The sequence below is a fragment of the Podarcis erhardii genome, assembly GCF_964252035.2.
Source record: "Podarcis erhardii genome assembly, chromosome: 9".
In the NCBI taxonomy this organism is placed as follows: Eukaryota; Metazoa; Chordata; class Lepidosauria; order Squamata; family Lacertidae; genus Podarcis; species Podarcis erhardii.
The window spans coordinates 51,335,245-51,357,955 of record NC_138512.1 but is presented as its reverse complement, the minus strand read 5'-3'; the positions used below and the strand labels follow the sequence as shown (position 1 = coordinate 51,357,955).

The 22,711-nt window shown below is 39.8% G+C and overlaps 1 protein-coding gene across 11 annotated transcripts in view; it reads left to right on the top strand.

Annotated features, from left to right (window-relative positions):
* BLTP1 (bridge-like lipid transfer protein family member 1) overlaps nt 1–20,420 on the top strand; it is a 104,942-nt gene extending 84,522 nt beyond the window's left edge. For 7 of the 11 annotated variants that reach the window (XM_081876530.1, XM_081876527.1, XM_081876531.1 and 4 more), the window contains 19 exons: nt 64–244; nt 1,481–1,658; nt 3,388–3,549; nt 3,660–3,799; nt 4,475–4,655; nt 6,521–6,724; nt 7,153–7,332; nt 9,380–9,517; nt 10,154–10,414; nt 10,889–11,039; nt 11,860–12,017; nt 12,576–12,768; nt 12,971–13,188; nt 14,956–15,207; nt 16,698–16,901; nt 17,502–17,696; nt 18,929–19,063; nt 19,379–19,544; nt 19,795–20,420. In XM_081876530.1, coding sequence (XP_081732656.1) covers nt 64–244; nt 1,481–1,658; nt 3,388–3,549; nt 3,660–3,799; nt 4,475–4,655; nt 6,521–6,724; nt 7,153–7,332; nt 9,380–9,517; nt 10,154–10,414; nt 10,889–11,039; nt 11,860–12,017; nt 12,576–12,768; nt 12,971–13,188; nt 14,956–15,207; nt 16,698–16,901; nt 17,502–17,696; nt 18,929–19,063; nt 19,379–19,544; nt 19,795–20,011 — 3,514 coding nt within the window. In that variant the 3' untranslated portion in view covers nt 20,012–20,420. The remainder of the gene's footprint in view (nt 1–63; nt 245–1,480; nt 1,659–3,387; nt 3,550–3,659; nt 3,800–4,474; nt 4,656–6,520; nt 6,725–7,152; nt 7,333–9,379; nt 9,518–10,153; nt 10,415–10,888; nt 11,040–11,859; nt 12,018–12,575; nt 12,769–12,970; nt 13,189–14,955; nt 15,208–16,697; nt 16,902–17,501; nt 17,697–18,928; nt 19,064–19,378; nt 19,545–19,794) is intronic. The other 4 variants (XM_081876528.1, XM_081876533.1, XM_081876529.1 and 1 more) reach the window with 2 other exon arrangements.
* Nucleotides 20,421–22,711: the final 2,291 nt, after the last annotated feature.

Sequence of the window (22,711 nt, the reverse complement as noted above, 5' to 3'; positions counted from 1 at the left end):
ATAACATAATGTTATACTTACATTCCTGTTAAGTCATGCTGTGCCTTGCTGTTTACTGTTTAGAAGCTATGATCGCAGTTCCAGAAGTTTAGATCAAGAGTCTCCTTCAAGAAAGAAGAAATTTCAAACTAACTATGCATCAACTACTCACTTACTGGCTGGAAAGAAAGTTCCATCATCTCTGCAGACGAAGTCTGGTGACCTGGAAACAACAGTATTTTACATTCCTGGTGTAGATGTGAAGGTAAAAAAGCATGGAGGAAAACTGGGAGATGTTGGTCTTTTCCTTGTAACAAAGGTGATCAAGTACAACCACAGTTTTTTTTATCCCTTAACTCCTAATGTCAGTAGTGCAGCTTCTGTGATGCTGACAATTACACATATGCAGTGAAGTACAAATCCTATTTTAGATAAGTGACAGTTATTTTGGGTTTACAAGGTATGATGCAGATGTGGATTGTCTGTTATTATAGTCTCCATGGTTTACAGAGCAGCCTTGTTACCAAGTTGAAGTGTGGAAACCTTCAAGATAAGGTAAATCCTGGAAATGCTAACCTAACCAGACAAGCAACTTTTAGAAACAATATGTTGGGCTAGATGGAACTTGATCTGACCCAGCAGGGTAATTCTTACATTTTTAACCCAGCCTCTGGTATAAAATCAGTATGTGACAAAACCTGGATTTTACCATTAAATAAGGTATCAGTACAAACCCTGAGATGCATCTGCTGAGATGAGCATTCCATTCTAAAGCATATTATGGTGGGTTAATGCTTGGGCATTGTCAGTGTTTTGAGTGGATGGAAACTTCATGTAGTGAAAGTTAGGTTACATAAAGTGCTTACAAGGATGGTGCTTTTGCTGTCCTTGCTCTTCTGTAGACATGGCATTGGCAATGTACTGTTTGGGCATTTGTACCATGAGGCTTAAAGGCCATAAAATGCAGAAGATACCACCTGTGATATTTCTAGGCAAAACAAATATGCAGAGTTTCTAACACTATGGAATGCAAACTAGAGCCTGAACAAAGCCTGTTTATTTTCTTCTAAAATACACCATCTTTTCTCTCTCTCTCTTTTAAAGAAAATACTCCAGGCAACACCCAGTAACAGTTAAAAATATAATAGATGATAAATCACAATAATAAAATTATCAAACTTGTATAAATGATATAAGGACAGCAGCCCAGAAATCCAACGCAAAGTCAATAATTAGCTGTGAGAAAATGACAGCTAGAATATTGCCAGTTTGGCAAGACTTTTCTTCTAGTGCATTAGAGCAGTTTTGAATTGAAGATGTTTATGTTTCAATATAAAGCTTTGCTTCAAACAATAGGTTTCCTTCTTTTCAAAAAGAAGTTTTGAAGAAACTGTTGCTCTGCCTAGATGTGGGAACTGTGGCTGTGAATGCATAAATAGGCAGGTTTTTTTTCATTTGTGGCACACACTGGTGATGGATCTACACTTTTCTTTCATTTCAGCTACATTATAACTCAAAGATGTTAAAGACTGAATCGCCAAATGCATCCCGAGGGTCATCTCTGCCAAGAACCCTATCCAAAGAATCCAAGTTGTATGGTATGAAAGATACTGCCATGCCTCCTACCTACAGCAAAGCTAAATCTTTACTTCCTCCCCAACCCCCACCTATCCCATCAGGTAGAGATTTCTTTTACATGCTGTACCTTTGCTTTAATTCTCTCCATACTGTGGAGTTCCATGCTTAGATCTAAATCTGCTTCATAGTTTAATAAAGCATCCTACTTGATTGATATGATCATGGTTATTAACTCCTAAAACATACTGATAGACATCAAGTACTATTCAGTAATTCTAATTTTTGCTAAAATTTACTGGATAGAAACTTCCCTGTACCTTAAAGACTCTCATTGATTTCTTGTTCTTTTTCCATTAGATTTTCTCTTTGTAGAAACTTTATTTCACCAAATAAAACTAATTTTCCCTACTTACTTTGCCTTTACTTCAGAGGCCTCGGCACTGAAAGTTGTGTGACTGAAGTCAAGCATTATAATATGACCCAGTCTACGTACATATTTACCTACGTACATATTTGCCTGATACAGTGTAACCCAAACTGCGGCTTATCGGGATCGTGCAAATGTGCAGATTTCTGGAGAGGAGCTTGCAGCTGCTTTGCTCCTGCCCTGTTCTTATGCTAACCTAAGGTTTAATTTATTGTGTCTTCAGAACCAGAACTCAGGGTTAAACTCTCTCCCCACCAGCCACAAGCTAAGAACAAACGAAGAACAAATCACACTTTGTTCTTGCATGTTGTTTCTTATCTCAAAAAAACAGTAAATATGTGCTCCTCCTTTTTATCCGTTCTTCTGAGTGTAGTATGTCCTCAGCTGGGACTTGAGTTCCCCCTAGCGTTTGAAAGCAAGACTGCTGTTGCTGCAAAGAAAGTTTCTGGATTTCTTTCCTTCTGAAGTCTCAGTTTATTCCTGCCTTTACTTGAAGCAGATGTTTAGAGTGTGTTCTTTCCCTTGTCTTCTACTTCTCAGGCCTGTGCATTATTATCTGCGTTTTGTGTGAGTGTGTTGTGAGGTAACAACCCATGTCTCTGGTTGGTTCCTGATCTTTTGAGACTTGAGTGGTTTACTTTGTTTTCTCCTCAGTGTGGTTTTATCTCAGCCTTTTCCCTCCTCCTTACCAGAGACTTTCACCTCACTCTTCATCTCTACTTAGTTGTTGCTGCCTGTGAAAGTCTTACAGGATTTTTTTCTACTCCTCCCCATTTGTTCTTTTTTCCATTGTTCATTGTGTCTCCTCAGCTCCCTTGTCAGTCCCATCTGCTTTAGGCCGCTAGCTGCAGCAGCAGTGAGCAAAATACTAACGTCTAGACCACTGTGCTCATGTCCGAAGCATGTGTGCAGTTGGCACCTGCCTCACAATCTCTCTCATCAGTGGCTGCAGTGAGGCTACCTTCCTCCCTGCAGGGATTGGTGGGGGTGGCACTATCAGAAACCTATAAGGCAGGCCAAAAGGAACTTGACTTCTTCCTGTGTGGCGGCAACCACGGGTTGGGAGCAGAATGCAACAGTGCCATGGGGGACCAAGCTGCAAGCATTGGATTGGAAACAGCAGTGGCAGCTTGTTGGAGGGGAGAGAGCTGAAAGCAGGAGTTAGCAGAGCTGAAGACAAAGCACTGAAATATGTTTTAGTTGAATCAACATGAAGCAACATTGTACATGGAAAAACCTCATGGGATTTAGTCCATTGGACAGGAGTAAATTGTTGTCTTAATCATCCAGAATGGGTTGAGTGATATTGACTTAAATAAACACACCTTGTATTTTAATTTGTACTCTAATTTAAATGGTTGAATTAGTATTCCACTAAACCGTTTTTTCCTCAAACTTTTCAGCCAAAGGAAAAGGAAGTGGTGGTGTAAAAACAGCAAAACTATATGCTTGGGTTGCACTCCAGTCTTTGCCAGAGGAAATGGTGATTAGCCCCTGCCTGTTAGACTTCCTAGAGAAGGCCCTTGAAACAATCCCTATAACTCCAATAGAAAGGAATTATGCAGGTATCACAGATTGTTTCTACCACATCTTTTATTTTATGATCCACTTCCATTAAAATGTTCCTTTCTGTTTTAATGATATCCTTGGTTCTTTTTTTCCTTTTCTTTTTTAGCTGTCACTTCACAGGATGAGGATATGGGGCAATTTGACATGCAAGACCCTTTGGAAGAATCTACAGCCTCCTTAGTATCTTCATCAACATCAGCATATTCATCCTTCCCTGTTGATGTTGTAGTTTATGTAAGAGTCCAGGTGAGGACATGAGTTACATATTGAGGGCAGTTCATGTCCCATTAGAGTCAATGGCAAAACTGATAGTTATTTGTATGTGTTACACAGTTTTTGGAAATGTTTAAAGGGGGAGAACTGACACCTTAATATCTTGATTTGTTACATTGTATCCCACCCTTATTCCAATGAATTTACAATATAGCTAAATCCTAAGACTGCGGAAACAGCTAGAGAGGGGACAGTCAATCTGTGCATTTAGCATAGTTGTCCAAATTATAATAATCCATGCATGTATGCTAGCACAGATAAGAGCCTAAGACAGGCTGATTCATGTGTCATTCTTGTTATGTGTCATTCTTGTTATGTGAGAAGTGTGATAAAGCAACCTAAATTTCTTGATTTGCTCATATGGAAGTTGTCCTCCAAGCATTTCTCCCACAAGCAATATCACTTTGGTTAGTAGAGGATACTAACCTCCTTATTCCTTACTGTTTTCTCCCTGCTGTCTATATGGTAAGCTCCTTGGAGCTGAATGATGTCTTCTCCAGTGGGTGCTATGTCACCGCCAAGTGGCTATCATTATAGTTCGCTCACATAAAGGCATAAAAGAAAAGTTAACAGAACTTGCTGGTAGTTGTTCTGTTCTGATTATATGGTTTGATATGTGTCCTAAAAATGTGTTTCTCTCTTGTTCAGCCTTCACAGATCAAGTTCAGCTGCTTACCTGTGTCACGGGTAGAATGCATGTTGAAACTTCCCTCCCTTGATCTTGTATTTTCTTCGAATCGAGGGGAACTAGAAACTTTAGGTACAAGCTGTCCTACGGAAAATGCTATGCAAAGTGGATCTAAGATGCCTTCTAAAACTGTCTCGCCAGGTAAAAAAATGAAATTAAAAAATCCTGTTACATTTCTAGTTATTCAGAGGTGTGCAAAACAATTCAGTTATGGAATGGCTCCATTTAGATTCACTTCAGGAATTAACCTGGATGAGCTCCCCCCCGCCCCCGTCTGATATTTCTTTATTTGGCACAGCTGCATTTTCCATTTTCAACAAACTGCAGAAACTGGTAGAGCATGAGACTCTTAATCTCAGAGTTATGGGTTCAAACCCCATGTTGCCCAAAAGATTCTAGCATTGTAGGGGGTTAGACTAGATGACCCTCGTGGTCCCTTCCAACTCCACAATTCTATTATTCTATGATTCTAATTTTGTGCAAATAGAGAACTGTAGTTAATGTTAGCTATGGTTCAGGGAAAGAAGAACCAGCCACAGTTTAAGTTGGCTTGTTTCCTTAAACCAGGGGTGCCCAAACTTTTTTCAAAGAGGGCCAGATTTGATGAAGTGAACATGCGTGAGGGCTGACCAAAATTGTTCACCTTTTTTAAGGATTGAAGTTGTTGAGCTTTTTGGGGGTGTTTTACCCCCAGGAGATGGGCAGCCACAGGGGCTGGATTAAACCAACCAGCGGGCCACATTAGGCCCTGAAATGGACTTTAGACATGCCTGCCTTAAACCATAGGTAACGCTAAGGTTTGTCTGGGTTCAGCTTATTGAAAATGGAAGCTTTTAATCTCCTGTGCAAGAGGAGGCGAGGGATGTGCATGAGCCTTGAGGCTTGTGCATGTAACACTGAACCAAAGTATTCAGTGCATTGTTATTTTCTCTTTGGAAACATTTAAATGTTTAAGTGATTTACTTTTTTAAGAAGGAGGAAACATCTCTTCGATCTTCGTTCTGTTTCTCCAGTTATCTCCTCACTGTCAAAATTTAGATTTAATATCCTAAGGGCAACATTCATCAAAATTTTGTTTCTGTTGTCTGTAAAGCACCATGTACACATAAATAATAATTTGTTGCATGTATCAGAATGGGAATTTGACTTGTAGATTGTTTTGTCTCATGTAAAGCTACTTTTTTAATTTGAAGGAAAAAGCAGGTTTCTACATTGCGTGAGAAGGGACGTGGGTGGCGCTGTGGTCTAAACCACTGAGCCTAGGGCTTGCCGATCAGAAGGTCGGCGGTTCGAATCCCTGTGATGGGGTGTGCTCCCATTGCTCAGTCCCTGCTCCTGCCAACTACCAGTTCAAAAGCACGTCAAAGTGCAAGTAGATAAATAGGTACCGCTCTGGCGGGAAGGTAAACGGTGTTTCTGTGCACTTCTCTGGTTCATCAGAAGCAGCTTTGTCATGCTGGCCACATGACCTGGAAGCTGTACACCGTCTCCCTTGGCCAGTAAAGCGAGATGAGCGCCACAACCCCAGAGTCGGCCACGACTGGACCTAATGGTCAGGGGTCCCTTTACCTTTTACCTAGAATATAGTCCTATTTGGGCATTATACTCACAAGTAAGTGGAATATGTAAGTGAAAATAAGTGCAATAATGGAGGGAAGCCATCTGCAGTGCAGAGCTTGCTCTGCCCATGAAGGCTTCCAGCGTGAAACAGAATCTTGAAAAGGCAGGTTTCTACATTGCATGAGGAGCCTCTGTAAGTATAGATGCTTCCTGATGAATACCTGGAGGGTTATGGGGGGCTGAGCTAACATACTCATATCCCTACTCATGGGAGTATAACTCCTGAATTGGGCTCATATCTTTACATGTCTGTATCATCATATTTGATGGTTCAAATGGAATAATCAAGAGAGTGCTCATGGCTGATCTTTAGGATTGAACTAAGGTACATGTAATTTATTTAATCTGTGCTGTTTTCTAAATTGTTCTTTCATTTTGCACTATAGGTTCATCGCCTGGACTGGGCAGTCCTTTTGGCAGAACACGGCATAGTAGTAGCCAGTCAGATTTGACAGGCGCTAGCAGCAGTTCTTCAGGTCTGAGCTTCACTGCCTGCATGTCCGATTTCTCTCTCTATGTATTTCATCCGTATGGAGCAGGGAAGCAGAAGTCCAGTGTGGCAGGATTGTCTTCTGGATCAGGATCCCTAGGTAATTGCAGATTATAAAATTTCACGAACGTACATTGGTTGTTCTTAAGCTTTGGTGGGGCGGCTGTTCTTAGAGAAATACAAAAGAGTTTCTGCAAAAAGTATTTTTCTATTGCTATGAAAAGCCAATCATTTCAATACATGTGGACGTACATTAAAGATGCAGTTTTCTGTGTATGCATTTCATAGAGTTCATGGGTATGTTAGTGTCCTTTCCACTAGTATATGCAAAATCTTTCCTAGCTTATATTTACATTTTTTTTAAAAGAACAAATGAGATATATAGCTGCTATTATCAACAGTTTGTGTTACACAGCCCAAAGTGCCTATGTCTTTTTGTGCTAAGCTGAAATATGCAGGCACTAGTAAGAACAACTTAGGGTGCTTCAAAACAAGTGAAAACTGTTATACTGCTCCTTATGGTTTCAGGAAATGTAGATGAAGAACCCTCGTCAGTTACTGGTCGTAAAGATTCATTGAGCATCAATCTGGAGTTTGTAAAAGTTAGCCTTTCAAGAATAAGGCGTTCAGGAGGTGCTACCTTTTTTGAGAGCATGTCTGCAAGTAAATCTGCAAGCAAAATGGATACTACATTAATAAACATATCTGGTATTTATCAATCTTGTTTAATGTTGGACCTAGTCCACCATGCAGCCTGGTTGTATATGCTCCATTGCATTTATGGGTGTAACAGTAATTAGCATTGTTTTCTTGCAATATTATATTCTACCCCTATTTTCATCTCACTTTTATGTACCGTCTTTCTATATTACTATACACAGTTTACAAGCTGAAGAAGCAACAAAATATACAACAAAGATCATACACCGTATGACAATCTGATCCAGTGCAAAAAGAATCATAATAAAAACATAACTTGCAAATAAACAACTTGTAGCAAAGTAATATTCAGTAATCCACTAGAGTATAATAGTACACAATAAAATTAAACATCAGCATATAATAATTAAATAGAGATTCAGTTTTAACAATTACAATAAAAAATTACTAAACTAATCTAATAAAAGTAACAGCAAGTCAAAATGCATGAAATACAACACACACAAAACCGTGTAAAAGGATCAAATTGAGAAACATAGACACACAACTTATAACATTATTTTTAAACAATAAATCCCTGAACTCATCTTCTCTCTTCCCAGCTACTTTGGCTGTTTTAAAGTTGTGGTCTAAGAAAGGCTCCTAGGTGGGGCAAGGCAGGTAAAAAAAGCCATTGCCTGGTGCCTCATGGGTGCACAGCTCATTTTGCATTAAATGAATTGATCAACAAGTTTTTTAACAATGAGACTCTGCTGCAGTTCTGCTGACACAACAGATTTCCATGCACACAACGGAACTTCCTCATCCTGTCCCCTCCATTCCCTGCCTTGGAGCAGACTTTGGGTGGAGAAAAGGGAAAGGAAGTTCTGTTGCACAAGCAGAACTCTGCTTGCACAGCATTGGATATGGCCTGTGCTCGTATCATGTCATCAAGTTGATTTTTTGACAACATGGGCTTTGACTGGAGCTGTGACTGAACTAACACAGTTCTGGATGTTGGATGCATACAAATTCTGTGAAATCTACAGTTATCTGCATCACAGACAGGATAAGGCCTGATTGTTTAGAGTTACACTTCCTGTTCATGAGACGTTCTGCTAAAATGCAGACATGACCCGGGTTTGCCTTTGAACATTTTGCTTGAATTAATTTTGATTTCGAGCCCCATTCAATAAGCATGATTTTTAAAGAAAACGTGAACAATTTACAACTTACAAGATTAAGGCTAATATTTGCCTGCAATATGTTATAGTTGAAACCAAATATAATTAGACTCTAAAAATGTGGGTCTTCTAGATGTGATTGTGTAAAGCCCTAGTTTTCATGATAGAGATAATACATTGATAAATAATTCATAATTTGAATGAATTATGGGCTCCTTCTCAACTATTTCACTTGGCATCAATGTGAAATCTGAATTATCACCATAAGTAGAATCCAGAGCCCTTCAAACTACTCTGGGCTACAGCCTGTTCAACAGCTAACATCCCATCATCTTGCTGCTCTCACTTAGTTTTCTGGATAACGAAAAGATAGTGAAACCAAATGCAACTTGCCAGACCTCTTGGAATTCCCATGGTTTTGGATAAACTGAGCTTCTGATCAGAGTAGGGGATTTACCCAGGGTGAAACACCAAAATCCAATGGAAAAACTTGAAAACTCTGTTGTTTGGCAGCCTCCTTGTTTGGGATGGGAAAAGGATCAGAACCTTTACATATTTCCTCCCTGCTACATGTATGGCTAACCCTTCTCCCAGGCAGTTGGGCAGTACTGATGGTTAGGCTTTTGGTGGCTGCTGGTGTTCATGCTGTGTGGAAGATGTAGCTATTTTGTGCTGTTTAAGATGGCCTTTTCTTCATACCAACACTTGTAGTATTTTATTGAACAAGTTATTAAGCGTTTTATTATTTCATTGCATTTTTTATGTGTTTTATTATTGTAAATCATTTTGGGATGCCTCTGGTTGTGTGAAGCGATATGTAAATATACTATGTAAATATAATTAGCTAAACTTACTTTAAAAGGAGGAAAGCACTTCGGAGCATATTGCTGCACATCCAGTTTTAATACTTATTTTTTTAATTCTTTTATTAGCTGTGTGTGATATAGGATCTGCTTCCTTTAAATATGACATGAGGAGACTAAGTGAGATTTTAGCATTTCCAAGAGCCTGGTACAGGAGGAGTATTGCAAGACGCCTCTTTCTCGGGGACCAAACAATAAATCTCCCAGGTAAGTGATAAAAATAAATAAATCCACATTACAATGTAGAGAATTTTTAGCTGTTGTACTTTGCTCATTTTATTATTTATTTATTTATTTATTCATTCATTCATTCATTCATTCATTCATCCTTTTGCTGTATTTCAACAATATAATTAGTTAATATTGTGAACACTTTTTGTGGTGGGGTCTGGACTGTGATGGAAGTAAGTAGCAAAGGTGTTTTAATATATGTATGATTTGTCTTGGCCTTGAATCTGAACTTTTTAAAAAACAGGGTTCACTCTTAAGCTTATATCCAAGTATGGTGTCCCGCTTGCACAACATACTTTCATTTGTACTAATGGGGCTTTCTCTCTTCCCTTCTCTACCCCATCACACATACCCAAGATCTGCCCTGGGAGGTTGGGGGACCCTCTAGAGCAGGTTTGCGTGGTGGGGAGTGACTTCTGTGCACACACTTCTGGTGCACTATTGGATCCCACCCTTAGTAATTCATTAATTTGATATAGGATGGGCTGATAAAAAATAAGGTCACATTGGAGAAACGCATGCTTTGACAATCTGATAACATTTGCTTTTGGCTAATAATAGCCTGCCATTCAGTGCAAAGAATGGTAACGTGTGCTTTCTTTTATTTCTCAGTAGCATCTGGCCCCGGGACACCAGATTCTATTGAAGGAGTAAACCAGCACATGTCTCCTGAATCATCGCGAAAAGCATACTGTAGAACCTGGGAGCAGCCAAGCCAGTCGGCCTCATTTACGCACATGGCTCAGTCTCCTAATGTTTTCAATGAGCACAGCACAAACAGCAATATGTCACCTGGAACAGCAGCACATAACTTAAAATCTCCAGCTGTTTCAAGATCCAGGAGTGTGTCAGACTCTTCAGTTCCCCAGAGAGGTACAAACATCATTCTTTGCTTTTACTGGTTTAATTCGCATGCTACTGTGTAATAGTATCTTTGGGTCATGCCCTATATCAATTATATTTATAGCGATTGTAATCTTAGCATGCAAGAATTTAATCAGCTATGACAACCATCATGTCACTATTATCAGCCACTGGGAGATGATGTCATGTTAGCCGTTCCTTTGAAGCCAAATTTGGAAATTGATTCAAGTCGTGTGGACTATTTCTGCATGAGAACTCTTTGCTTTTAGCCACTGCTGGTGTTGGTGTAGAGATGCTCCACAAGATCATACAAATATATAATGGTATAATGGTAATGGTTTTCCCCCCGTGAAGTCATCACTGCTACTGAAACGTTTTCTAACAAAATTCACATAGTAGTGGAAACAAATTGTATCTAAAACCAGCATGTCATTATTAGTTTTTAATATTTAATTTACAAAGTCTGGTGATGTTTTATTCTAGATACTGTCTCAAAAACATCAACTCCATTTAATAAGTCAAACAAAGTTGGAAGTCAGCAAGTGACACCATGGGAAACACTGGTTGTATTTGTTATGAATTTGAAGCAATTGAATGTCCAAATGAACATGAGCAATGTAATGGGAAATACTACGTAAGTAAATTTCTGATTCCTGTAATCAAAAGAAATCGTTCAAATATGTGTGTATGTGTGTGCGACCTTTTCTTCTAGTAGTCTAAGTGAGATGCTTGAAACATTTCTCTCATTGACACAGTTATCAATCGTAACAGAATGTATATAAAGAATGGAGAATATTTAAGGAATATCTAACAAAATTATTGTAAGAATAAGAATCTCCTGGCAGAACTAAAGTGATTCTTGTAAATAAAAGGTGGAAATGATATTATGTTTGGATGTATGAAAATAATTAAGTTAATTTGAGACTGCATTATAAAGGAAAGAATAGATACAGTAAATGAAAATATTTGGAAGTCTTTTTTAGCTAATTTACAGTAATGGTTTTGTTCTTTTTTGTTAGTTTGGAAATATATGTCATTTGCATATGCAAAATGTATAGTATTATTTTTTCTCTCTTTTTCTCTCTTTTCTTATATTCTTTCTTTTTTATTTTCTCATTTTGTGTCTGTATTAAATGTTGTTGCATTTTGAAGGGAGAAAAAAGATTTTTCTCTAATTAAACATGTTAACCTTGCCAGTAAAAAAGAAAAAAGGGGGGAAAGAAACATTTCTCTCATCTAGATCCATAAATATATTTCCTTTCTAAAATTTAAATTTTTGCACTCAACTTTCCTTGTTTTTTGTTATGCCCACGTATGATTTTTAAAAATGAACATTTTCCATAATACTTAAATTACTTTTAAAGTTTTAAATGCTTTTCCCAACTTTTATTTTTGACATACGAGAGGCAGAGATGGCATACAATGTATTTTTCTCATTTTTGTCCCTGTTTTAGGTGGACTACTAGTGGTTTGAAAAGCCAGGGCCGTTTATCTGTGGGCAGTAATAGAGATCGGGAAATTAGCATGTCAGTCGGTCTTGGGAGGTCACATTTGGATTCTAGAGGTGGAGTGGTTGGAGGTACCATAGATGTTAATGCCTTGGAGATGGTGGGTAAGTTGGAATGTCAGTGTGTGTGTCTGTTTGTGTGCATGCACGCAATAAGTCAATCATTTGTTTTGATTTTTACATATACTTTTCCTTGGCAGAGAAAGGCTATAATCCAGTCTTCAAAACCATAGAAGTTGTATGGCTTTTAATGTGAACGTTAGCCTGTTATTAAAACCTCTCTTGTTGAAGTTACTGGGCCTAAGAAATGCACAACTTTGGCTAGATTGTGTCCAGTTTTTGCCTGGCAGCTTCCACTGTGCTGTTCAAATCTTGAGCTGAATTCTGTGGCACATTTCAGTTCTTAGTAGCAAGAAACTGTCAGTTGCCCATGCTCACTAGAAAGTTTGCTGAAAGTAGAGAGCAGGTGTGCTGCAGAAAAGCAGCTGTCTGAGGCAACCCAATTCTCATATTGCAAGTGATCCACTCTCCTACTGTCATCCGCAGCTGGGAGAGACCTCAAATCTTATGACATGGATTGGGCTGTGTATTGGCAAACCATGGAGGAGAGACGGGCCAGATACTATCTTGTTCCCATATAATACAAATGTTGTTGTTTTTTAGCTCATATTTCAGAACATCCCAATCAGCAGCCAAATCACAAAATTCAGATTACCATGGGTTCTACTGAAGCACGGGTTGATTACATGGGGTCCAGTATCCTAATGGGCATTTTCAGTAATGCAGACCTTAAACTGCAGGATGAATGGAAAGTTAATCTCTACAATACTTTTGAATCCAGTATTACTGATAAAAGGTAAGGTTTCTTGCCATATCTAATGGTGTACATTTCTGCTCATGTGGTTTCTAATCAAAGCTATTTTTAAAAATTGCCTTCTGAAGCTGTTATCCCATTTCTACTGTAGTTGCTACATTTATATACATTGACTATCCTCCCATTATAACCAAGTAAAACAATATGAATTAACAAGGGATATTATCTCATTTCAATGTTTCAGTGAGATATTTGTCCATGGAGATTTGAAGTGGGATATTTTTCAAGTAATGATTTCCCGATCAACCACACCTGACCTCATCAAAATAGGAATGAAGCTCCAAGAATTCTTTACTCAGCAGTTTGATACCAGCAAGAGAGCTTTGTCTACATGGGGACCTGTTCCTTATCTTCCCCCAAAGAGTGTGGTCCATGTTGCAGAGAAAAGCTCACACCAGCAATGTATGTATTGAAACTGCTTTAGCCCATTTCGTAATTAAAAGTTTTATATTCCGATTTCATGATACGCTTAAAAAATGTTTAATAATTTAACTAGGGGTGTTAGTACTGCAGGTTCCAAAGTCTGAAAAATGAGATGTTGTGAGCAACTCCTGCCCGGCTAATAATAATAATAATAATAATAATAATAATAGTAGTAATAGTAATAGTAATTTATTATATATACCCCGCCCATCTGGCTGGGTTTTCCCAGCCACTTTGGGCAGCTCCCAACAGAATATTAAAAATAGAATCAAACATTAAAAACTTCCTTAAACAGGGCTGCCTTCAGATGTCTTCTAAAAGTCAGATAGTTGTTTATTTCCTTGACATCTGATGAGAGGGCGTTCCACAGGGGGGGCGCTGATACCGAGAAGGCCCTCTGCCAGATTGGCTTGGAATAATACGAGCTGTTTCCTAAGAATCTGGAAATAGCTCTGCTTGGCAGCCCACCCACTAAGTAAGTCCCCAATTCATAGGCTGACACATTTCTCAAGCATCTCCCACCTCGCTTAACCTGGCTGCTACTGATAATGTGGTAGCAAGTGGCTGGGCAATCTCTTTCCCCCTGATTTTAGAAGCCCTTGATAAAAAGTATACAGCCCAGAGGCTTCTTGCATAGGAGCATGCCGGGTGCAAGTAGTCCTAGGATAATATAGTTTAACCAAAGGCTAGGACGCACTTTTTCCCCTCCAAAAATGAAAGGGAAATGTGTGTGCGTCCTATGGGGTGAATGCAGGCTTTCGCTGAAGCCTGGAGAGCGAGAGGCGTCGGTGCGCACCGACCCCTCTCGCTCTCCACGCTTCAGGAAGCTATCCGCAAGCCTCCGGAGGACGCCCCGTGCTTTGGGCTGCTGTCCACAAGCCTTGCGCGCCCGGCGGGAGGTCCCCCAGAAATGTGTATCTCAAAAACATCACTATTTTTAAATGTGTGTGTTAAAAAAATATATATGTATCCTGCTGTGAGAACCCACAAGAACTTTGGCATAAGTCCTTTGAGATGAAAACTCATTTTTCTTTTCTACAAACGGAAGGAGTTTTGAAGCACAAAGTACTTCTAAACATCCAATCTCCCTACATCAGCATTGCAAGGCACAAAAGATGAGCAAGCACTTTGCATCAAAAGAGCCATACCACTCAATCAAAATAATACTTTCTTTTGGGCAGACTACCCATGTCTTAAGAGAGTGAATTGGTATGCAGAGTACCAGTGTATGAGAAAGTGAAGTGGTATGCAGAGTTGTAAAGTGCGTGCTCATTCTTTATGCCTTCGTTTTTGATGCAAGTGTAGATTAGATGTTTAGAAGTACTTTGTACTTCAAGCTACTTCCTTTTGGGTAAAAGAAAATGGAACTTCACCTCAAAAGACCATGTTCTTGTGGTTTTTCACATCATGCATTTTTTAAACACACTCATTTAAAAATGCTATTGAGATGCATATTTTTATTTAGTAGTATAGCTCTTTCTATGTTTATATATGGGGGTAATCTAAGTTTTATAAATCTACGTAGATAGTTTCAAGAATCCGTTCATACCATTGCTGCTGATCTCTCTGCAATAAATGTACCCTCAGCTTTGGAAGAACCTGACCTATGTATATATAATTAATGTGTATATTTCTGGATAGGCTCAGAAGTTTTAGATTCCCTAGAGAGAGAGAGACAGAGAGAGGCAGGGATTCTATTAAATAGATATTAATGCCACTGTTTCTTCTGTGTGCTTTCCCCCACAGTACTGGATGCAGCCCATCATCGTCATTGGCCAGGAGTTTTAAAGGTGGTGTCAGGGTGCCACATATCCTTATTTCAGATTCCTTTACCGGAAGATGGAATGCAGTTTGGAGGCTCTATGAGCCTGCATGGAAATCACATGACATTGGCATGTTTCCATGGACCTAATTTTCGTTCAAAATCATGGGCTCTGTTTCATCTTGAAGAACCTAACATTGCCTTTTGGACAGAAGCACAAAAAATTTGGCAAGAAGGTATCAAAACTTATTTCTCCTTTCTGTTTATAGATATTTTTTATCCTTTTAAGTTGTAAATTCTACAAGCTTATTAAGTGCATAGATCTGGGCTGGACAACTTCATACACAATGAAGAGGCACAAATACAAGATGGGTGACACCTGGCTTGAGAGCAGTACATGTGAAAAGGATCTAGGAGTCTTGGTTGACCACAAACTTGACATGAGCCAACAGTGTGACACGGCAGCTAAAAAAGCCAATGCAATTCTGGGCTGCATCAATAGGAGTATAGCATCTAAATCAAGGGAAGTAATAGTGCCACTGTATTCTGCTCTGGTCAGACCTCACCTGGAGTACTGTGTTGAGTTCTGGGCACCACAGTTCAAGAAGGACACTGACAAACTGGAATGTGTCCAGAGGAGGGCAACCAAAATGGTCAAAGGCCTGGAAACGATGCCTTGTGAAGAACGGCTAAGGGAGCTGGGCATGTTTAGCCTGGAGAAGAGGAGGTTAAGGGGTGATATGATAGCCATGTTCAAATATATAAAAGGATGTCACATAGAGGAGGGAGAAAGGTTGTTTTCTGCTGCTCCAGAGAAGCAGACACGGAGCAATGGTTCCAAACTACAAGAAAGAAGATTCCACCTAAACATTAGGAAGAACTTCCTGACAGTAAGAGCTGTTCGACAGTGGAATTTGCTGCCAAGGAGTGTGGTGGAGTCTCCTTCTTTGGAGGTCTTTAAGCCGAGGCTTGACAACCATATGTCAGGAGTGCTCTGATGGTGTTTCCTGCTTGGCAGGGGGTTGGACTCGATGGCCCTTGTGGTCTCTTCCAACTCTATGATTCTATGATTCTATACTCTGGGCTGGCCTCTTGGGCCAAAGCTTGGCTGCATGTGGAATCATCAGACCAATGAGTTTATAACCCAATGACTACTCTGGAGAGCCAGTGTGGTGTAGTGGTTAAGAGCGGTAGTCTCGTAATCTGGGGAACCGGGTTCGCGTCTCCGCTCCTCCACATGCAGCTGCTGGGTGACCTTGGGCCAGTCACACTTCTTTGAAGTCTCTCAGCCCCATTCACCTCACAGAGTGTTTGTTGTGGGGGAGGAAGGGAAAGGAGAATGTTAGCCGCTTTGAGACTCCTGAAAGGGAGTGAAAGGCGGGATATCAAATCCAAATCCAAACTCTTCTACTCAGGAACAGGAAAAGTTTTTTCCATGACTTCTTGAAGCTAGATGAATTGTGGTTGCGGTGTGACAGTCTAGTATTCTATGAAGCTAGTGATTGCATGTCTATATACCGAAAAGAGTCTCCAGACAAAGGAAAATACCAAATTAAATCCAGTATCTGATACAATACATGGTGGGAGTTTTTCTCTACTTCCGATTATTGCATACATGCTCTGTAATTATGCAAACTACACTTTTTTTTGTTAAAAATTACATTCAACATGATTAGGCTCTTCAGTAAGCAAATAACCATGTTTTTAAACCACCCCACCCCTCCAGGTTCTAGTGAACATTCTACCTATGTTGTGCAAACACTAGACTTCCATTTGGGTCACAATACTATGGTCACAAAGCCATGTGGAGCCCTGGAAAGCCCAATGGCAACCATCACCAAGATCACAAGGAGGCGCCATGAAAACCCACCACATGGAGTGGCGAGTGTGAAAGAATGGTTCAATTATGTTACAGCCACAAGGAATGAAGGTGAGGCCTTCTATCACATTTCTGTTTGCTGATGTGGTTATTGCTGGTGGAATTGCATGAATTTACAATTCAAAGTGAAAGAAGGTGGGGCAGCAGCATACTAACCACATAGGACTACAGAGTTCAGCAGAACTTTGCTGAATTAATTTCAGTTATAGTATCTGAAATGATCTGTGAGTAGCAGTGATAACAATCCGAAGCCCAGTGAAATCAAAACATAGCTCTACAGTGGTAGCTCGCAAGACGAATGCCTCAAAAGACGAAAAACTCGCAAAACGAAAGAGTTTTTCGTTTTTTGAGTTGCTTCGCAAGACGGATTTCCCTATGGGCTTGCTTCGCAAGACGAAAACGTCTTGCAAGTTTGTTTCCTTTGTCTTGCAAGTTTGTTTCCTTTTTCTTAAAACCGTGCATTCACTTCGAGGAGCAACTCATAGCACGCGGTGTGGTAGCCTTTTTTGAGGTTTTTGAAGACTTTGGTGATTTTTGAAGCTTTTCCAAAGTCCGTGCTTCGCAAGACGAAAAAATCGCAAGATGGAAAAACTTGCGGAACGAATTAATTTCGTCTTGCAAGGCACCACTGTACTTCCTTTGTATTTGCAGAGTTGAACCTTCTCCGAAATGTTGATGCAAACAACCCAGAGAACAGCACAACAGTGAAAAGCTCTAGCTTGTTAAGCGGATTCAGAGGAGGCTCCAGTTACAATCATGAGACCGAAACTATCTTTGCATTACCAAGGATGCAGCTGGACTTTAAATCTATTCACGTTCAACAGCCACAGGAACCTTTATTGCAAGGTAAAGTGTGATGTGTTATACCTTCTGAACTACAAACCTAATTCATACCTTATGAAAAGTTAATTGAGTATTATTCAAAATCTGAGATAATCTGGCATAAAAGCATTAAACATATAAACTGTTTTTGTGATGAAGACCATTTAGCAATCCGGTTCAATAGCTGAAAAATTAGATCAGTTCTAACTGTTTAATCCAAAGGAAAGAAGAAAGGAAAGTACAGTGGACCCTCTGGATATGAACCTAATTCGTTCCAGTGGTCCGTACGTACCCCAAAAAGTCTGCATTTAGAGGCGCTGCTTCTGTGCACGCACGTGGTGTGATAGAGCACTTTGTGCATGCACGCGCAGCGAAACCTGGAAGTATACACTTCTGGGGTTGCCACGTTCGCAACCCAAAAGTTACATTACCCGAAGGTAACATAACCCGAGGGTCCACTGTAGTTAAGTCTGCTGTCACTCTGATCCCACAAGCAATGGCATATATACCATTTAATGGGCTTCCTTGACACCAGTTGCACTGCATTAGTGTCCTATTTAGAACTTCTGGTCTGTGGGCCTAATTCGGCTCACTAGAGCTTCTCATTTAACCTGTAAGGCCATTTCACCCAAACTACAGCTACCTGCACTACACCTGACATCAAACATTGCATCTGGAGTGGGGTTAGGTAAAGGAGGTTTGCTGGCATCACCAATAAGCTTGATCAGTGGGGCCTGCAAAGCCCTATAGAAAACCCTGGGCCAAGATAGTGCTTTGAAAGAGGCTTCTGAAAACCCAAATATCAGAACTTTAGCTTAATTTTCAAAAGTCCCTTTCAAAGCACTGCTTAAAATACCACTTTGAAAATGGATTCTGAAGGCCCTTGTGGGCAAAATAGTCACGTGATATAATTGTGGTATCAGGTGACTGGCAGATGGGTGTCTCCACCCCACTTGTCAGATTCTACCTCCGAAGGGCAGGAAAGATAATCTGGTCCACCAGCCAGATCCAGTTCCCACTCCTGGTTTAGAACTTCTGTTTGGAGATGTGGTGCAGAGCAGTAGTTGTAATATCATCTTGAAGCCAGTGTGTGCCTGCCTCGCCAAGGAGAGATGCCAAATGTATCAGTAGGATTTTTATTTTAAGATCACGCTGCAAATGATTAGCACTTTTTAAATACTAGCGCATTTTAACATTTGCCATTAAAAAATTTGCATGCAAATCACCTCTGCCAAAATTATAACATTTTGTTGCAGATCCCAGTGCTAAGCCAAAAGTGGAGTGCAGTGTTGTTACAGAATTCACTGATCACATATGTGTAACTATGGATGCTGAGTTGATAATGTTTCTGCATGACCTGGTATCAGCTTATCTTAAAGAAAAGGAGAAAGGTATGTAGATCAGTTTCGGGATGATTTGGAAATGATACACTTCACAAATAGTTAATGAAGCCTAGCACATTAAAATGAGCATTTTTTTAACTACAGTTTATTACAGTTAAAATACTATATGTAAACATGCCTTGTAATTATATTGCTTTTATTTTTATATTGTAAACCGCCCTGTGATCTTCGAGTGAAGGGCAATATAGAAATTTAATGAATAGTAATTATAATTAGGAACATCTTTGGTCATTACATTAACAATTCAATCTGCATTTTAAAGAAATCTAATATCTATGCCTTACTGTTTTTACCCTTTTCTAGCCATCTTTCCACCACGTATTTTTTCTAGTCGGCCGGGACAGAAAAGCCCCATCAGTGTACTTGATGAGAGCTCTGCTGAGAAGGGAGCAGAAGAAAGTATTACGTACACTACTGTGGATTGGAGAGAATTTATCTGCAATACATGGCATCTGGAGCCCACACTCAGGTAAATGAGTCATTCTGTTTGCAGTAAAATTGGGGAAATTGGAATATTCCCACCCTTCTAGATTGGTTCTACATAGTGAGAGAGAAGCAATGGAACTTTACATTGCAGTGTGGAGTGCTTCTGTTTAGTATTGCAGCCACTTCATTCTGTTCCACATTCCCTAATTTTTTTCCTCTCCCCTTCTCAGTGGTCATGTTTATTTCATTTGCATGTTCAGTTATTGACAATGCTAACATATGTTAACTTTTAGATTAATCTCCTGGACTGGAAGGAAAATTGACCCAGTAGGTGTTGACTACATTCTTCAGAAGCTAGGCTTCCACCATGCAAGAACTACTATTCCTAAATGGCTTCAGCGTGGGGTTATGGACCCACTGGACAAAGTTCTGTCAGTTCTTATCAAGAAGCTTGGCACTGCACTACAGGATGAGAAAGAAAGAAAAGGAAAAGATAAAGAAGATCACTGAATTAACAGGGCAACTGAAAGAACCCAGCAGTTTTTTGCTACTTTATTTAAAACTTGATTGACGTTGTGAATAACTGTTTACCGTGGTGTACATGATGCCATTTTGTATTCAGTCTAGTACTACATGACCAATGTTTGTGAAGAAAAACTATAAAGCTGCTGTTTAGCATTCACAATTGTATTATGTGCAATATTTTGCATCTCTAAGCTACAGATTAACTGTGAATTTTCATAACTTTTATTTGCCATAACACTGAAAAAACCCTTTTGGATAATGTGATTCCCTGAATGGCTTTTTCTTGTCAATGTAGATTGTATAAATTCTATATGTATTTAATTTATGGAACCGTGATTGCTATAGTGCTAAATCATTTTAAGTTTGTTATACTTGGAATAAAAATTAATGTCAACACGCTGTTCTTTTTTTTATTATTATTTTTAAAAAATGTTATCCTAGGAGTGCTGAGAGTGAGGCAGGAAGGCGAATAATGACAAAACTGTTAACACTAAATTCAGTGTGATCAGCATTTTGGCCAAAGCATTCATGGGATTTTTCTACAGATAGTATCTTTGAGAAGTTGGCTGTGCTGTGACACCTTCCTAAATAATCATTTACAATGAAGCAAACAAGTCAAAAGAAGCTGCAAGTCTCAGATGGAGAGTTGAAATGAGAACTCAGATGCTACACCCATGGCCTCCTGCAGCTCTAGTACTAAGTCTGGACTTACTGAAGGAACTGAAAGTACATCTCCCTTGAAGTCCAGAGGAATGAGGAGGAGGGAGAATTTGCCACTTAATCCCACCCCCTTGGCCTACAACTCCCATGATCCCTAGCTAGCAGGACCAGTGGTTAGGGATGATGGGAACTGTAGTCTCAAAACATCTGGAGGGCTGAGGTTGAGGAAGCCTGGGGTTGAACCAATCTGGAAGGGTGAGGACCTGCCTCCCCTTGGAGATACAGAAGATTGGCCCAGACAATGAATCCAAGGGGATAGATAACAAATCAGAATACCCTCCCGTGTCATGAACTGGCAGGTCAACGGGGAGGAGGAAGGGGGTCTTTACAAGGGGTGTAGCTGGGACTGGGGAAGCAAGTGCTCTCAGTGTGATGGAGGATGAAGAGGAGATTGGGGTCAGTGCATAGGAACCACAGAAGTACTTTTTTAAAAAAAGTACTTTTTGTTGGGGATAATTCAGACGGAAATTCCCAGGTGTCAGAAAAGGTTATTTATGTATGCCACTACTGTGGCCCTTGTTTTGTTAGCCCCAAAATGGAAAACGAGCAAGGTCCCAACTAAAAAAGAATGGCAATTTAAACTGATAGAATATGCGCAGCATGTGGACCTAACATATAGAATAAGAAAACAAGAAGAACACACGCTTAAAGATGTTTATTGAATATATGGAAGGAAATTGTGTACACTTGAAAACATTGGCAGCATTAAGTTAAAATCAACAGTGTAAATAAGTTTTGATGGATGTAATGGAATACTGAATGGTTTAGTTTGTGTAAAATAGGCAGGGATTTATGTTTTGCAAAATGAACGATGAAAAGAGAAGTAGGGAAGTCACTGATATTTTAAGGTTGTTTAAATGAATATTCTAAAATGTAAAACAGAAAATTTAATAAAAAATATAGTGAGAGAAAAAAGATCCACAGCTCAGCTCCCTAGCTGGCCAGCTGGGACTCATTAGCTCCAAGAGGAGGTGTGTGATTCCTCAGCTGAAACAGCTGAGGGTTACCTGCCTCATCAAGCCCAGGTGCTGCAATTAGCAGGCAGAGAACAAAAGGCAAGCAGAGCTGAGGTGCTGGGTCTGCTGAACTGCCCGTGTTGCTGGACTTTGACTGGGATACTCCTGGACTTTTACGGGACTGTGCTTTGGGTTTGACTCTGGACACTATCCTGGACTTGGAGTGACCCTGGACTGTGTTTCCTGACCTTTGGATTTGGCATAACGACTCACTGCCAGGTAGGCCCGGGAGTCCAGAAATCCTGAAGGAATAAAACATCTTAATATTAGGGATTTCTTAAAACATTTTATCTTTTTCAAACCATCCAAGAGCCTTGCTGGTCTTGCTGGTTTCCAAAGTGCTTCTGATATTTTCATCTCCTAATTTTTTTAAATTTGGTTATAAAATGATATACAGTATTTGGGGATGAGGGAGGACAGGTTGAGAAGGATTTCAACTTGATTTGCCAGGGAGTGTAGAAAATAAAGCATATTAACATTTTAAGGACATTTTCACACATATCACTAAAAAGTGCCTTCAAACCCAATGTGAATGTCAACATGGGTCCAAAAGTATTCTGCTCAATGAAAAAAACTTGCCCAAAGCTTCTGAACTCCTTCAGGCAAGCTAAAATTTTATAGCCAGGGAAACAAGAGCCACTGGGAGTTTGTATACTTTGGATACAAAGAAGAACATCACAGAAAAGGGAAGACCAACTTAGCAGCTTCCATCAATTAGAGCAGTGATGGCCAAACTTGGTCCTCCAGCTGTTTTGGGACTACAACTCCCATCACCCCTAGCTAACAGGACCAGTGGTCAGGGATGGTGAGAATTGTAGTTCCAAAACAGCTGGAGGGCTAAGTTTGGCCATCATTGAACTAGAGGATCAGCAGCTGGTAAGGCATTTATGTCCATTGTTTCAACCACTGAACTTACTGTTGGTGTGTAAGAATATAGATGCCGGAAACT